This window comes from Branchiostoma belcheri, unplaced genomic scaffold, assembly GCF_001625305.1.
Source record: "Branchiostoma belcheri isolate BF01 breed outbred unplaced genomic scaffold, Haploidv18h27 scaffold146, whole genome shotgun sequence".
NCBI lineage: Eukaryota > Metazoa > Chordata > Leptocardii > Amphioxiformes > Branchiostomatidae > Branchiostoma > Branchiostoma belcheri.
The window spans coordinates 475,687-493,589 of NW_017802891.1; the positions used below are offsets into that span (position 1 = coordinate 475,687).

Below are 17,903 nucleotides of genomic sequence, written 5' to 3' on the forward strand. Positions count from 1 at the left end.
ATGCAATACCAAATTTTACGTCCCAGCAACTTAAAGAGCAGTAATGGTCAAATAATGTGTCCGTTCTAGGGCGAGCTTCACCGCCTCTGGGTGTTCACGTCGACATTCGGCCGATACGCTGGGAGGGGGGTATCAGCAAGCAGGTCGTTGACCCCTGATATTGATAACACGCTACGTTGCGTGTTTTCATCAAACAACAATGAATGCAGTTTCAGAGAATCGTGATCGGGCACGGTTTGAAAGGAATGTGTGGCACGTGGACCAGATGTGAGGAATGCGAGTTACCCGAATCGCGGTTTGGGTGACTTCACATGAACAAGGCTTAAGACTGCCTACAAATTTCTACCCTGGGTGCCAAACTAGTATCGGGCCGTTAGCCGTTTTCCTTCGGCAGCCAAGAGCCCTTCCCCCGCCTATCTAAATTACCGCTACGGGGGAGTTGAGCCCAGGAGAATAGTTCTAAGGCTGGACAAATTCTCCTGGGCTTAACTCCCCCGTAGCGGTAATGTAGATAGGCTGGGGAAGGGCTCTGGGCTGCCGAAGGAAAACGACTAACGGCCCGATACTAGTTTAGCACCCAGGGTAACAAATTTCTAGCCTGGTGTCCAGTCTTTCTACTCTCTCCAAGCAGATGTTTGGGTTTTGGCTTATTGTTGGTGTGTTTTTGGGCTAGCTATCTTAATTTTTTACGCCAACCCAGCAAAAAAAAAAAAAACACCAGAGCAAAAAAGAAAGCCCGATAAAAAAAGCCAAAAGCAAAAATAAGCCAAAACCCAAACCCCTGCTTGGAGCATACAGTCTCTCGTGGTTGTGGCCTAGTCTCGATCAGACTCCTTTTGCAGGCTGAATAAGTCGTTGTGCAGGCCTCGATAGCTGGCTATACGTTCTCTGGCCAATTAATACCCTTTTTAGACCGATTTCTACGATTTATTCAGCCTGCAAAAGGAGTCTGGTAGAGATTAACTGGCCGACCGGTGAGAGTGTTAGGCCTGTGATAGAGTTTTGGAGTTGATTAACCGCACCATGAAATCGTGTGCTGATTGAACTTCACAAAATCTACCAGGGAGCCTAGCTGAGTCGGGCGGGGAAGAGCTCCTTTAGCCCCGAAGAGAACCCGCCCCCACCGCGATAGACTGGTCACCAGGCTAACATATTCCTTCTTAATGCATCTATCTGGTGTTTGTACGTACATTACTGACGAATTTGCTTCTTTTTGGAAGCACTAGCTAATGAATAGTTCCAACATTTTATATAGCCTTATACAACATTTGTATCGCATGCCAGCTATGACATTAAAAATTACATATTTGATATCATTCGAGACGGACGTATTGTAATGCCTAATGGTAAAGCATGAAGAACAATGTTGAGTATTATATGAATAGCATAGGACATCATAATGTCAATGTCATTTTGTCGACGTAACAAAGCATAAAATGTACTAGAATTTCCAAAATGATTCAGTGTATGCTCTGTCAATACTGTAACATGAATAGAATAGAAGATGAACAACACTTTATTTTAGACTGTACTTTATATTCTAATGAAAGATCTGTCCTTTTTAATCATATCAAAGAGAAGTTCCCATACTTTGAACAGCTAAGCGCAAATGATAAATTTATATTTTTGATGCGTCTAGACAAATCCTGTATCACAAACATGATCTGTTCCCACATTTTCCATTGTACAAAAAAGCGAGAAGTTGACCACTCTGTATTAGCTCAGTAACTAGAACACTTTGTATTAGCCTAGTATAGTACCCTTGTATGTTCCTTATGTATGTATGTCTAAGTCAAGTAGTGCATCTCTTGTCTCCAATTTTCTATATACGTTTGTTATGTGTCTGTTATTATGTTGACCTGTACCTAGCCCGTCGTGGCATGAATGTACAATAAAGGTATTTCAATTCAATTAGTATGAGCTTGAATGAAACGCATGTAACGAAACTAATCTCTAAGCAGTTGTAACGACTCGGCTTGTCTCACTGTTTCTGTGTGTCAGTTTGCAACATCCATTTAGTTGTACGATTCCTATACCATCAATGAATATCTGTCCTTAACATGTACTTAATCATGTCCAGCACAAAAGATTAAAAAAACGGAAGTTATGCTGCAGTACCAGTGTCGGCCACCAGGAGGCGCAGATTTGACATTTGTTTTCCGAAGAGTTACTCACATACCAAATATCATTTCAATCCATACAGACCGTCAAGTTATGTTGACCACAAATATGCGAAAACACAGACAGACAGACAGACACACACACAGACAGACCAAAACAATACCCCCATTTTTCTTTTTTCATTTTTTAACGCCTCCAAGAAAAATTCCCCGCATATTATAGTAACCCAGGAGGCACCACAATACATTCCCAAGTCACCTAAAAACCCTAGCCTCCGTAGCAGGCTAATAGGACTGGGGGTTTGGTGGTCTTCGTCCGTTTTCTGATTAGCCCAGTTCAAAAAACGGGGGTAATTCAACCAGACCGACTATGTTGTCTCATGGACCTCCATGGTTGTCTATATGCAATCAGAAAATAGCACATAACAGACTATGAGGACCCCCCCCCCCAACCCCCCAGTTTTTGGCATGCTATGGAGACTATAAAAACCCAAACAAACGAGTCAAAGATTTTTTTTTGCTTATTTCCATCAATAGTCGTGTCACTACACACAGGAAAATAATACAGTTGTAATGGCCAGGGATTTGGGCCGTTTGCCGTCCCAAATTATTGTTTACGGTCGTCTTGAGCAGGACCTTCAATGCTTATATAAAGCGTGGCTGATAAAGACGGTCGGGTTAAACAGGTGGTCGCGTCTGGCCGTTGCCTTGACGACGCATGACGCGTAAAGCATGATGGGAGAATATCCAGTGCGCCTGCTCCCACCATTCCTGAAGGAAGTTTGATTTCGGCAGGACTGTTGTTCTGGGTTTTCTTGCTTAAGGTTGTGCCTTACACGTTATGCTGAAAATGAAGGTGAGTTCTTTGTTTTAACATTTTGTAGATTTTGTTGTCTTGACGCGACGTTATTCCCCGGCTGCATCGGAGGCAAAGGGAAATATGTAGGCTGTGAGAAGAGGGAGGGGGGCGTTGTGGTGGCCGGTGGTTCGTCTCTCACGAAAAATATACTTATGATCATCATGATGTAACGTTAAGGCTAGTAAACCTTTCCCAAAGACAAACACAGACATGTCCCAACTCCATATCTCCGTACTTAGTCATAGTCTCTTAGAATAGTGTCATTGTATTGACGATTGTCATAATTTTGCTAAGATTCACTAAGTACGAGTAATAAATCGTTATGATGTGTATCAAGCCGCAAGCGTCAGGGTAGATGCCACACATAAATTTGTACCATTATTATCGAGCAATAAAGTTCATTCTAACGTTAAATCCAATGGTCTTGTAGGAGGGCATGCATGATTATGAATTACCCAAAATTTTAGCCACCAATTACGAATTACGTTGAAGTCTCAGAGCTGATTAGTCGACTTTATGCTTTGCACACAATGTGCTATTTATTACAAATTACGTTGATTTTTTGGGAGGTTGCCTACGGATTACGAAGACTAAAAAGGCATGGTTACGCCCCAACGAAAAAGGGCATGCAGACCCCCTTGTAGCGAACTATTTCGACAGGCACACTACGGACCTAGTTCTTTCACTTGCAGTGACAAAAAGGTGTATGAAAGGGGCGCTAGTGTAATGGAAAATTATGAAAATTAACCTACCATGGTTGCCGCTGGAAGGCATCTTGTAAGAAACAGGAGGAGAGAGTAAAAACCCTTCTGGTCCCGGGCCAGGGTTCGAACCCACGACCTCCCGGGCACCAGAGCTTCATAACCAGACGCTCTAACCGCTCCGCTAAAAGGTCTAGACCCCTCGGCCGGGTCAGTTGGTAGCGCCTATATACCCCTCACTGTTACACTCTGTCTACAAAAAATCATGATCATGTGTTTTTCTACCTCCATCATGGCATAATTTACAAAATGACTATTAAATAGTAATAAACTGGTGGATGTGCCAACTACTAAGTACCGTATACCAGCTTATTAGGGCCCTGTCACACTTCTGCAAATCGTCTTGCATATGAGTTGTGTACAGACATTTTTTTCATCATTGCACACTTTATATGCATCTCAGTCATTTTGTGTAAGTTTTGGGGCAAGATTTCCTGATCCAGCATTGGAATGCGATACATGAACGCTTCTTTTTATCTTGAAAATCAACAGTTTGCATTTAATTTATACAATTATAAATCCTAACCAATAATGTAGGGGATAGCTATCCAACTGTTGTCACTTTATTCTATAGTTATATCAATATAAAGCATTGTTTTCCCTTGTGTTTCTCCTTTTCCCTGCCATGTTGTAAAATGTGGTGAAGCCATCCGCTACATTTGCTGCAAACCAAATATCGGCCTTTCTAATAATATTGGTGTTTTCCATCTCTTTCTAGCGCGTGTTTGGACTTCCAGAAAAGGCTCATGGCCCGGGACAGCTGACGTTTTGCTGGCAGAAAACTCTGGGCAACTACATCGCTACAACAGGGTGAGAATTCAATACAAGCAATCAATGTTTTTGTTTACATCATGTATATGCAAACTATTGGTAGCTATAGGCAAATTAGCCAACCACCATCCACTATTTGCAATTGTCACAAAACTTAAATGATAGGTAGCTCTTGGGCTAGGGAAGATGTGATATACATGTAAGTTTGGGTCCCCTAGCAGCTTGTTATTAAACTGCAGAAGTATTTGTTGAAAAATATTCGAAGGAAGATAAGTCAAGAACCGATGATTTTTGGTATGTGGGTAGCTTAAGTGATGCTTGACATATTGAAATGACAGTTATGCAAATTCATAGCTAATTTTGGTGTTTGTGGTTCTACACAGATCAGACCATGTGGTGAGGCTGTATGACAGACATGGTGAGCTGCGGGATGAGGTCAGCCTTCCAGGGTAAGACAGCACATCGGCAGAATACACTGCACCTGCACAAAACCTGTCATGTAATAATGTGCATAGCACCTTGCAGGGCTGGAAATACTGGGTGCATGTGCACCTTATATTAGTGCACCCAAAAATGGAGCTGTGCACCACCTAATTTTTTTCTTGTGGGTGCACTGATATTTTTGTCAGGAATTTTAAACATTACAATGTAAAATAGTATTCCGGATATTCTTGGTCTCTAAGAAAAATAATAAAATCTTTATCTAGTATACTTGTTTAAGATTTTGAAGTTAGCTCTCATTTTAAGATTCAAGCTCAGAAGAGGAGCAGTAAGTCGTACAATTAGGTTTTGTTTCATATGCACCCCAGGTTTTGTTTCATGTGCACCCCAAAAATTTTTTGTTCATCTAATTTTTTAGGTTGGGTGCATTCCCAAAAATGAATCTCGAGCCCTGTGGGCAATTCTAGGATTTTTCTTTATAATTGACTTGAGTATATATGTAACTGAAGGGAATTATCCTTCCATACTCTATACAGATATTTTTGCTTCCGAATTAATCCCTGAAAGTAACATCTCTAGTCACGACCATCCGTGAAACTCTCACGACCAGATGATGATGATGAGTCTCTAACACTTGAGAGTTTGCAACCTCAAATGGAAACAAGAAATAAACAGAAGTGTGCCCCCTGAAGGGTAGAGAGTAATGTTGCTGTGCTAACTGTACTTTAATTTGTACACTCGTGTGTGTAGACTATGTGGTGGTATGGACTGGGATAAGGATGGGGACACACTAGCCATCATTAATGACAAGACAGGAGTGGTGTTTCTGTGGGACGCCAACACCAACAGGACTACTCAACTGGACAGCGGGCTCAGGTTACTTTCCTTCATTATTTTACATATTAGTAATAATTATAATTATAATTATTATCTTTTCCAAGAAGGTTTTGTTTTTGGCAGCATTTGTATTTATGTGTGTGTCTGTATTTGGGAATTTGTGTATTATTGTTTATTATGTATACTACATATTTGGCATACTCAAACTCATGGACTTAGATGTACATGTAGTATGCATTTAGTATGACACGTGACATGAGTTAACAAAGATGGCAAAAAAACAACAACATTGAGCCAATTGCCTTTACAAGACTATTTACAGGCAGTATAAAACCAAGTATCCAAGGTCACTTAATAGTCTAGTACTAGAATCTCAAATAGGAGGACAGCCATTGTTTGATGAAGACGTTGAGAACAAGTCACACATATGATATTAATAAATAATATTATTGGTCTTTTTTTTCAGAGACCAGCTAACTTTTGTGTCCTGGTCCAAAGTGTCACCACTGCTGGCTATAGGTAAGATACCTTCTTTCACATTAACTCATACAGAAAACTTCACAAACCTTTGGAAACATCTGTATAATTATATAGGATTTGATTCTTATAAATGTTTTTGTATGTATTTAGGTTTTGTTCCTGCACTGTCTAACTATTGACCAATGTGAGCCAGAAACAAATATAGTAATAAAAAATAGTAAAAAAGATTTCACAATTGTATGCAATGTGGCATTTCGGATAATACTTTGTCTTGATCGAAATGAATTCCATTGCTGAGCAATGTGCAATAATAGTTAATTTGGTTAAAAAGTAACTGTGCTTTCAATTTCAATTTGCAGCGATTTTAATGTGTATTTTGGTGCTGTAGGGGTCTCAGTCATGAAATGTACCTGATTCTTGGTCAGAAAGTTTGCAACAAAATTTACTATTTGCTATACCTTTACTCCGGATCCATGATATCCAACAATGCAACATTACATGTAGGCTGTAGGTGTCTAGTGCCTCCCCTGAAAACTCCAACCTGTACATTTGTACTTTCTGTCATTTCTTCAGGAACAGCCAAAGGGAACCTCCTGTTGTACAACCACCAAACATCCAGGTAAGACTAAGACAAAGTTTACTTGTTTTTTTAATGGTTGTTAAACTTTAACTTGAAGATAGTTATTAAAGCACAAGTCATGATCAGTGCAGAGAAAGGATTTGGTCACTAAAATTTGGTCCAGATCCAGGCAACACACCTGAAATGCTTTCAAAAATCTTTTAAAAAGAGAAATACTGCTTCAACCAACCACCATTTCCTGAGTTTGTTTGTTTTCCTTGTTTTGTTGATTTGTTGACTTCCTCATATAATTTACATTTGTACTTTGTTCATAGTAGCTAGATTAATTAGTTTGATCTTCTTTATTTAATGTTCAGATTGTTGATTTGTATTGTTTCCGTTTAGTTCTTTGAATTGTTTCTCTTTTATTTCCTGTTATTTTGTCTTCTTCATTTAAATTTTGTTTCATTCAGTATCAACTTTTAATCTAACTTATAGTGTTGGGAAGGGCAATATATAAACCTCCAGGTTTCCGGCCCTCCCATGCATGTCTACTTAACTTCAATTGTTATATTTCTATTTTATCTTGTGAGTGCAAACAAACAATAAACAAAACAACAATGATGAGGATCATGTTACAAATGAGTGTGAAAAATGTAACTGATGACAAGTTCTTTTTTCTAATTACTAGGAAAGTTCCCATCCTTGGAAAGCACACCAAGAAAATCAGCTGTGGTTGTTGGAGTCAACAGAACCTCCTGGCTCTGGCTAGTGAAGATAAAACCATCACTGTCAGCAGTCAGGATGGAGATACCATACGACAGGTCAGTAACCCCCCTCCCCTCCCCCCACCCCCAACTGTCCTACATGACAGTCACTATCATATACATGTATATAAGGCCACACTAATTTAATTTGTTGGTTCTCGGATTTTTTTTAAAAATATGAAGCGACAGGGCAAAAAAATAAAAACAGGTCTAGGCATCCTGTTACAGCCCCAAATGCTACGATAGGAGCCATGAAGTCAACAAAAGGCTGGGTTGATATTTAAAATTTGAATTTTGATTTTTTAATCAAATCACTGCATTAATAGATGGAAAAACTGTAACAACTAGGAAGATAAAGACTTTCCTCAACTGCTGAGGGCAGCATTTTTGAGTTGATTCAGAACCACATAGTTTTTTTTTTTTTTGCAAATTAGAAAAAAATGAAGAGACGAATCCGAGAACCAACAAATTAAATTGGTTTTTCCCTAATAATGAAAATACTTTTTGATGACACCTCAGAGGGGAGCCTTAAATGGTACAGTATTGTGTGCAGTCTGCAAGAATTCTTGGAATTGTACACTCAGGAAGGTTTACATTTTGTTGATGTTACATGTACTTTTATTTGTATCTGTAAGAAGAGGGCCTACTAGTAGATATTTAGTTTTGACCAAACCAAAGTATATTTATTATTATAAATCAAACAAGATAAAATAAGAATTACTATTTGTGTCATTATTGAAGACAAATATAATGGTAGCTTTAATTTGTATCATGATAATGATTGTGACATTTAAATTTATTGATAGTATAGTGTTGGTTCTGAATGTCTGAGATCAAAGTAAGATGTGAAGTTAGGTCAGTTTAAGATGACCATTTGCTTTTTCCTCTGACCAGACCTCCATCAGAGCTGACCCTGTGGACCTGCAGTTCTCTGAGATGAAAACAGATGAAAGGAGCCCGAGTGGAGAGAACACAGTGAGTGTTGGCTTTACCTCACAGTGTCTTCTTAGTACATGCAGTGTTCTACATGACTTTGTGTTCTGGTGTTGTGTGACAAGTCTGTTGTTGTTTGACAGATCAGTGTTGTACATGTTTTCTGTTGTTGTTTGACAGGTCAGTGTTGTACATGCGTTCTGTTGTTGTTTGACAGGTCAGTGTTGTACACATGTGTTCTGTTGTTGTTTGACAGGTCAGTGCTGTACATGTGTTCTGTTGTTGTTTGACAGGTCAGTGTTGTACATGTGTTCTGTTGTTGTTTGACAGGTCAGTGTTGTACATGTGTTCTGTTATGTGACAGGTCATTGTTGTACATGTGTTCTGTTGTTGTGTGACAGGTCAGTGTTGTACATGTGTTCTGTTGTTGTTTGACAGGTCATTGTTGTACATGTGTTCTGTTGTTGTTTGACAGGTCAGTGTTGTTCTGGGAAAGAAGACGTTGTTTCTCTTCAACATCAATGATCCTGACAACCCGATTGAGCTTGCCTTCCAGCCTCGCTATGGCAACATAGTTGCATACAAGTGGTAAGGCAAAGTTTCTTTTGGTTGTATTTTCCATCAGTCACTGTGATTAGGGGAGACCATTTTAAAAAGACTCCATTGACAATGTGCCTTGCATTGTACATTTTGTACAGCCTCACAATCTGGAGTCAATTTGTGTACAATACTTAGTCTAGTAATTGTGTTTTGCAAATTTACACATAAGGCCATACCAATTTAATTTCTTGGTTAACGGATTCGCCCGCTTCATTTTTTCTTGATTTGCTAAAAAAAATTCATTATCAACTGCAAAATGCTCATATTGTGCCCTAAACAGTTGAAAACAGTCCTTTTCTTCCTAGTTGAATCTTTCAATGCAGTGGTATCATAAAAAGTTCAAAATTCATTGTTTAACTTTTGAACCAGCCAGGTGTGTTGACTTTGGACATTCTACAACATTTAGTGTTGTTTTTCTATTTTTGGGGGTTTTCATATCATGAAATTATATAACTGTTCATTTTGAAGCTGCTTTGAATAATTGACAGTTCGGTCAATAACTTTTTTTTTTTAATTGGATGAAAATTCATGCACGTGTGGATGTCATCCATTATGATATAAAAAAAACTAATCAATATGGCCTAAGTGCTCCAACTTGGTTGCCATGTACATGTACATGTACATGCACAGGTTGTTTTTTTGTTGCACAATTTTTATGACCTGGTTCTCCTGTGAATCTGCAGGTATGGAGATGGGTACATCATGATTGGGTTCTCCCATGGATTCTTCATTGTCATCTCAACCCACATGAAAGAAATAGGCCAGGTAAGAAAATATTATGTTACATTGTTTTGTTTTATATAATTATTATAATAATATGAATACAATCATGTATACATTTTTATGTCATACCTGGGACGTGATAATACTTGATATGCGTGGACTGTTTTATCACTTGGACTTTAAAATTGTGGTTCAAGTCCTGACATGCCACCGATCTTGTGTCCTTGGGAAAGGCACTCTACACGACTTTCCCCACTAGACTCAGGTGAAAATGAGTATTGTCTGTCCTGCTGTATTTGTTTCTTTGTGCGGTTCACAACACCAGCAACAGCTGCCTGTGTTCAGTGTGTATTGCACTGTTGCAATTTTAATAAGTTTCAATAATGGTTATAACCTGGGCCTCTAAAACTTTCATAAAGTGCATGATGCCTTTGAAAATGAGAATACCAGACTTGGACCTTGTTGTAAGTTTTGTTTAAGTTATTCAGTATTTTCTACAATTGTTTGTTCTAACCAATCACTGTCCTGTACAGGAACTGTTCCAGGCTCGGAACCACAAAGACTCGCTGAACTACATCGCTGTGTCTATGTCCTTAAACAAGGCTGCATCCTGTGGGGATAACTGGTTAGTATCTTAGTGTCTGTATATGTCCTTAAACAAGGCTGCGTCATGTGGGGATAACTGGTTAGTATCTTAGTGTCTGTATATGTCCTTAAACAAGGCTGCATCCTGTGGGGGATAACTGGTTAGTATCTTAGTGTCTGTATATGTCCTTAAACAAGGCTGCGTCATGTGGGGATAACTGGTTAGTATCTTAGTGTCTGTATATGTCCTTAAACAAGGCTGCATCATGTGGGGATAACTGGTTAGTATCTTAGTGTATAACATGTAACTTACCACTTCTTTACATTGAAGTTATGCATAGACATGGACATAGCAGATGTTTAACTCAAGTGCAGGAAGAGTTCAAAGGTCTCAATATTTTAGTATTTAGAGTAACGTAAATATTATACAGTCCAGGGATCGAAATACTAGGTGCATGTGCACCTTACTGCACCCAAAATTGGAGTTGTGCACCCAATTTTTTTTTGTGGTACTCGTAAATGACAACAGCTGCACTCTGATAACTTAATGGATAGCTTCATTTAATGATTTCCTCTTAGGCCACACCAATGTAATTTCTTGGTTAACGGATTTGCCCGCTTCATTTTTTCTGAACTACAAAATGCTCATATTTTACCCTGAACAGTTGAAAACAGTCCTTTTCTTCCTAGTTGTTACAGTTATTCCATCTTTCAATGCAGTGGTATCATTAAAACTTAAAGTTCAAAATTCATTGTTTAAATTTTGAACCAGCCTGGTGTGTTGACTTCATGGCTTCTATCGTACCATTTTGGGCCATAATAGGATGCCTAGGCCTGTTTTTATTTTTTTCACCTGGCAGCTCCTGGACCATTATTTTTCTAGAAAAATCCGTTAACCAAGAAATTAAATTGGTGTGGCCTAAAGGGGAAGTGTCCCACTGTGTTTGTGGTGTCCTAAACATGTTCCAGCCCTGGGCAAGTTTCCAAGGAGAGTTCAAAATGACTGACAGCCTTCCATTTTCACTTTTAGTTTGCAATCTGTTCATGAACACTATTTACCACTAACTATAAGACAAGGTTCACCCTATATGGTACACAGAGCGATACTTTCCTTACATTGTTTTCGTGTCCAACTCCCGTATCTGCCTAGTAGCTTGGTCAATTTCTGCATAGTAGAACTTTATCCCAAATGTGAGACCAAATCATCCCTTACTATACATGACTATACAGCATTCAAAATACCTGGTTGCCCAGTTGCCCCGGGAAAACCAAATTTTACTTGGGGCAACCTATTTTTGAACCAAGGTAGCCCAGTGTGCTACCTGAATTTTAAGAATGGCTTGCACCACTGTATCCGGCAGATGCTTTTTAATTTTAGGTATTAATGGCTATTACTAGTATCAGTTAACTAAATGCTGTTAGAAATATTGTCAAAGGCTTATGTATGTAACATTACTAATTTGAGGAAAGTAGTAACTTATATGTTGGGCAACCTAAAATTCTGATGGGCAACCTAATTTTTGCCGTAGGTTGCCCACTGAGCAACCTGGTTCAAAAAAGTATTTTGTACACTGCTGTACATGTAAGTTAAATTCATATATTGATATCGATAATACACATAGTTTGTAGTAATATTAATATTTTGTAGGATAGTTAAGTTTTGTTAACAGTAGTATATATATATAATTGTTGTTTTACTGCCATACATAATGTACCATGTACGATTGTTGAACAATAAAGTTCTTCCCTACAGTGTGAAGATCCATGACTTGTCAGAGTTGAAGGAAGTTTATGCCATCATCACCATGGAAGAGGAGCAGAAAGGGCTGGACAAGCTGCAGTGGGCAGACGATGGTCAGCTGCTGGCCGTGTCCAGTCAGCGGGGAGGTCTGGCCGTCTACCTGACCAAACTGCCCATGCTGAGTGACATCAACGGCACACGTGTGGCCTTCCTGACGTCCCTCCTGGAGGTCACCATCACTAATGGATATGAGCAGGTCAGAGTCCATTCTGTGCATCAGTTTAAATTTCTTTTAGTAGTGTGCGTAGTCCAGTGGTTTGCTACCCTGCCTTTGGACCAAGTGGTCGGGAGTTTGAATTCCGGCTGATGTCACTCACCCTACTGGAAAAGGTTGCATTTCTTAGGATGGGACATTAAGCTGTGGTCCGCTGTTTTTTTTTTTTTGACCTTCATGTAACCTTGAACCATACAAAAGTACGCTCTTTGGTATAAGCCGCGTTTCAAGAGCTCAATGAAAGGATGATCAGGGGTCTTAAGTCATTGTTTTTTATTGCACTTACGGTCAAAAAGAGCTGGAGGAATTTCCCTGGTACATGTAGAATGAACCTGTAAATACTGTATAGCGCCTGTCTTCTCTGTTACAACCAGTGGGACATTAGCTCTTCATTGAGCTAAAACTGGATGGAGGTCACTTCCATTTAGGCCATACCGACTTAAATTTATGGATGACATCCACGCGCGCATTGATTTTCGCCTGTTCTCAACAAAAAGAAAAGAAAAAAAAGATCACATCCCCCGAGGCTCTGGCCTGGCTCTAGGCCTGGGTAGTCCATGGTACTTAGCGACAATATGGGGGTGGTAAATCTGGAGGATGGCACCCAGGCTACCGAAGATCCACGACTCAAGAACTCAGTACATACATACAGTGTCGATTTTGTAAATTCCACAAAAAGCCAGCATGTGCCAGCTTGTCGTATACGTCGCTAAGTACTCTGTTATGACCTCACAAATTCACAATACTAGCTTTGTATTCCTGTGGTTCAGTAGCATTTTTATTTTTTGCCAGATTTTTTTTTAATTCGCCCGCACGCATTAGTTTGGGGGTCTTCAGAGGATGTCATCCATAAAATTAACTCGGTATGGCCTTACTATTGCTGAAAAAGAACAGATGCTTCTGGCTTGATGATGTAGCTGAATTAGTATATTTCTGTCCATGTACCTGTAGGAGCCCACCGTGTCCATCAGTATTGAGGTGGAGCCCACATTCCTGGCCCTGGGACCGTATCACATGGCAGCTGGCATGAACAACCGCGCATGGTTCTATGTACTGGGAGACAAAGGTAAGGGGAACTTCATGTTCTTCCAAACTTCAATTCTGTTTCTTAGGCCACACCAATTTAATTTCTTGGTTAATGGATTCACTTGCTTCATTTTTTTCTGATTTGCCAAAAAAAAATTCAGAATCAACTGCAAAATGCACATATTTGCCCTGAACAGTTGAAAACAGTCTTTTTCTTCCATATAGTTGTTACAGTTATTCCATCTTTCAATGCAGTGGTATAATTAAAAGTTCACCAGCCTGGTGACTTCATCATGAAGTTCATGGCTCCTATCGTACCATTTTTGGCCATAATAGGATGCCTAGGCCTGTTTTTATTTTTATTTTTTTTGCCTGCCCGCTCCATTATTTTTCTAGAAAAATCTGTTAACCATGAAATTAAATTGGTGTGGCCTTAGGCCTAGGATAAAAATGTTGTGTTTCCTGCTTCCCGACAGACCATAGAAAAACCTGACGACCCTAGTCATTTTTTTATTGTGAATCCCAGCAAGTACACACTTTTTTAGAACTGATCAACATTTTCTACAACCATGATCTGACACCTGAGAGATGAAACATTGTACAATCGGTTTTCCAGCATTGACATTGAAAATACAAGTGTCCCTATGCAAGTTTTACTTTGTTAAAGTGTATTGTATGAGTTGGATCACTAGCCAAAGTAAAAAAAAAAAGAAAAAAAAAAGATAACCCCTACCTACCAACCCTAATTTTTTCAGCACCAAGAAAAGGGATGGTACATGATAGTTCAGGGTGGGGATGGTCTTTCAGCACCAAGGAAAGGGATGGTACATGATAGTTCAGGGTGGGATGGTCTTTCAGCACCAAGGAAAGGGGTGGTACATGATAGTTCAGGGTGGGGATCTTTTAGCACCAAGGAAAGGGATGGTACATGATAGTTCAGGGTGGGAATGGCCTTAAGCATCAAGGAAAGGGGTGGTACATGATAGTTCATGGTGGGGATGGTCTTTTAGCACCAAGGAAAGGGATGGTACATGATAGTTCAGGGTGGGGCTGGTCTTTCAGCACCAAGGAAAGGGTTTGTACATGATATTTCAGGGTGGGGATGTTCTTTCAGCACCAAGGTAATGGATGGTACATGATAGTTCAGGGTGGGGATGGTCTTTCAGCACCAAGGAAAGGGGTGGTACATTATAGGTCAGGGTAGGGATGGTCTTTCAGCACCAAGGAAAGGGGTGGTACACGATAGTTTAGGGTGGGATGGTCTTTCAGCACCAAGGAAAGGGGTGGTACATGATAGTTCAGGGTGGGGATGGTCTTTCAGCACCAAGAAAAAGGGTGGTACATGATAGTTCAGGGTGGGGGATGGTAAGTGTGTTGTGTGGCACTCTTAAATAGCTCTTTAAAAACCCAAAAAGTTTAGATTGTATGCTGTAGCATTATAGAATGATGACTTGTTCCACTTGTACAATCATGTATTTTCAGGTCCAGAGAAGTTGAAGGACAAAGAGTACCTGGGAACCATCACCAGTATGAAGCTGAATGCAGATTATGCTGCAGTCATGTTTGAGGGGAAAGTCCAGCTGCATTTGGTAAGTATTTTCTGATGCTACTTTTTTATAATTTCTTCCCATTAAAACTATGTCATTGAAAGAGACTTGATAAGTGCTAAATTTGCAGTTTATCTTCAAACTTACAGTCATGTTATTTATGCAATTGAGGACCTTCTTTCCATTATCAATGAGAAAGTTTAAATAAAAAACATTTATAAGAGTTAATATCATTTGGCAAAGGTATGAGATTGCAGATCTCATAATCCATTTACAGTCTTATGACTATTATCTTGACTTTCATAAGTGTATACTACAAAGCTTGCAAAATTATTGTTTTAGTGTTAGTAGTAATTCACAATTTTTGCATTTTAGGTTCACGGTTTTTGCGTACCGCAAACTTATCATAACCATGAAAAAATAATCCGCCGATTTCTTTCTGCACCTGACACCACTCTGTACATATCCTGTAACTGTTACAGTACATGTAGTGCTGTGAACATGACAGTGCCCATTTTTCCAGACCACATACTTCTGCTCTCATTAAGTAAATTACTATAGATACAAGAAAACAGCAAGCTATAATTGTAACCTGGTACTGTGTCTGCTGACAAATGAACAAGGAAGGAAAATTCTGCCTCCCTAGCAGAATCCCAACCTATAGCTATCAGCTTCCTGGCTGATTTGTACAGTCATGTATGTGACTGTTTCATGTCAGTCTGTAATTTAGAGAAGAGTCATGAACTTGTACCCTGTTGTTTCACACAGGTGGAGACTGAGGGGATGGAAGTGAATGAAGAGAGAGAAGCCAAACTTTTTCCAGACAAAGATGGCAACAGTCGCATCACCTGCCATGACCTCACCAATGATTTCTTCATCTACTCCACTGATGTAAGTAGTCTGTACCATGGAGACATGTACTTACAGACATGCTTCAACTTTGAGACTCTTTTTGCACCACCATGTCTTTTATTCACTCACTCACTCACACTCACTGTCCAGTTTATCGTCTGTTGTTCCCCGTCTTCCTAGGGTTAGACGTGCTTGTACAGTACAACTGGGGCTTGATGGCAGCACGCCACTTGTCTCTGTCCTGTGGGTTGATCTTGTCCAAGTTCAGGTGGTGGAGGTCCTCCCGTATGTTGTCGTACCGTTTCCTCCTAGGGCGGCCACGGGGGTTTGGACCCTCCACATCTAGTGTGAGGATCCTCTTTGGCCATTTGTCCCTGTCCATTCTCTGGAGGTGGCCGTACCATCTCAGTCTGTTGTAGCTTACTGTGTCCTGGATGTTGTAGACTCCAAGCCAAGTTTGCAGCTGTTCAGCAGACATTTTGGTGACTGTCTCTCACCTTCCTCAGGGCAATTCTGACTTTAGATTATCTAGACTAAGTACACAGTTGCAGGGAACAGTATATACAATGAGGTCCCAAACGTACAGGGGCTAAATTATAGAATATTGTACATAATTGTTGCCAAATGAAGAAAACAAAAAACAGCCTAGCAGCCAGCCCATCAGCACCCTAACCGCTTGGCCAAAAGGTCTAGGACCCGTCAGAGAGTCAGTTGGTAGAACTTGAAACCCCACTTATCATGAAAGTTCATCTGTGTTGGTAGTAATCATAGTAAAAAGTTGAACTTTATTCCAACACACAATTTGGGGGATCAACTTTTCAGCGACCACTGTCGCCTTCATCAGGATAATTAATGACCAATCACTTCACAACGTGATCTCGCGAGAGTTACGGTTTACCAACACGTGACCTTATTCACACAAGACTTTACTGATACGTGACGTAAGCAATTGATCAAAAGTGCCAGGGAGTTTATATCGTCCACCATCGATATCTCTATTTAGTGAAGGCTGAAGTGCTCCATGGCCTCCTTAATGCCTCATGAAGGCGACAGTGGTCGCTGAAAATTTGATCTCTCTGTAAACCGTGTGTTCGAATAAAGTTCAATGTTTTACTTTGAAACCCCACTGTTACACAATCATGTAATGTTTTCTAACATAACCTTTCCCTTTATTTAGGCGGGAAGTCTTCACTTCTTTTTGATTGAGGACTGGAACTTTGTGAATGAGTACCGTCATGTGGTGGGGATCAAGAAAGTGTTCCCTGACTGTGGAGGCACACGACTGGTCTTCATAGATGACAAGAGCGACGGCTTTGTCTACAATCCTGTAAGTCAGTCATGGTTCACTTCATCACACTATACAGGGCTCGAAATTCATTTTTGGGGAATAGATGCACTGGTGCACCCAACCTAAACAAGACTGGCAATGAAAACATACATTGCCATGGTGACGGTGGTTGCTGTTAGGGTTATTGTTTGCATGGCACTGCCATCATTTCATGATTTTGAGGAAGACTTGGTACCTGTTAAGTCTAGACGGATACAGTGCACTCCTCCCCTGAGTGTATAGCGAAGGAGCCCCGGGGTCACAGAAAGTAGGGCCATCCGGGGCAGAAGGGTTTCCAGGAATGTGGGCATAGATGTGGGTCAGAGACATGCCTGTGGACATTCCGCATGCCTGTGGACAAAATGCCTGTACCATTCCTAGAATTCTTGCAAATTGCACACAATACTGTACCATTAGGCTCCTCCCTGAGACGTCGCCAAAAATTGGGTGCACAAAATTTTCTGTGGGTGCACCATATACATGTAAGATACGAGATGAAATAAGTAGACTGTCAGCGAAAACTAATCATGTACGAAATCTACTGGATACTAGCTGAAATGTCTGACGTTTCCAAAATCATATCCAGTTGCTTGAGTAACTGCTTTTTGGCACATCGTATTACCTGGATGTCTAACCTTCATCGACGCATTCTTGTAGTACTTATTTTCTTAAGAAACATGTTTCTTAAGAAAATAAGTAC

The 17,903-nt window shown here is 40.0% G+C and overlaps 1 protein-coding gene across 1 annotated transcript in view; it reads left to right on the forward strand.

Annotated features, from left to right (window-relative positions):
• The first annotated feature begins 2,875 nt into the window (after positions 1-2,875).
• LOC109465046 (WD repeat-containing protein 19-like) overlaps positions 2,876-17,903 on the forward strand; it is a 41,849-nt gene continuing 26,821 nt past the window's right edge. Inside the window, exons 1-16 of the mRNA XM_019762189.1 lie at positions 2,876-2,976; positions 4,459-4,550; positions 4,895-4,960; positions 5,703-5,828; positions 6,256-6,308; positions 6,843-6,888; positions 7,520-7,652; positions 8,490-8,570; positions 9,004-9,116; positions 9,812-9,893; positions 10,385-10,476; positions 12,190-12,433; positions 13,403-13,517; positions 14,960-15,066; positions 15,793-15,915; positions 17,054-17,203. Of these exons, the coding sequence (XP_019617748.1) occupies positions 2,962-2,976; positions 4,459-4,550; positions 4,895-4,960; positions 5,703-5,828; positions 6,256-6,308; positions 6,843-6,888; positions 7,520-7,652; positions 8,490-8,570; positions 9,004-9,116; positions 9,812-9,893; positions 10,385-10,476; positions 12,190-12,433; positions 13,403-13,517; positions 14,960-15,066; positions 15,793-15,915; positions 17,054-17,203 (1,638 nt within the window). The 5' untranslated portion in view covers positions 2,876-2,961. The remainder of the gene's footprint in view (positions 2,977-4,458; positions 4,551-4,894; positions 4,961-5,702; positions 5,829-6,255; positions 6,309-6,842; positions 6,889-7,519; positions 7,653-8,489; positions 8,571-9,003; positions 9,117-9,811; positions 9,894-10,384; positions 10,477-12,189; positions 12,434-13,402; positions 13,518-14,959; positions 15,067-15,792; positions 15,916-17,053; positions 17,204-17,903) is intronic.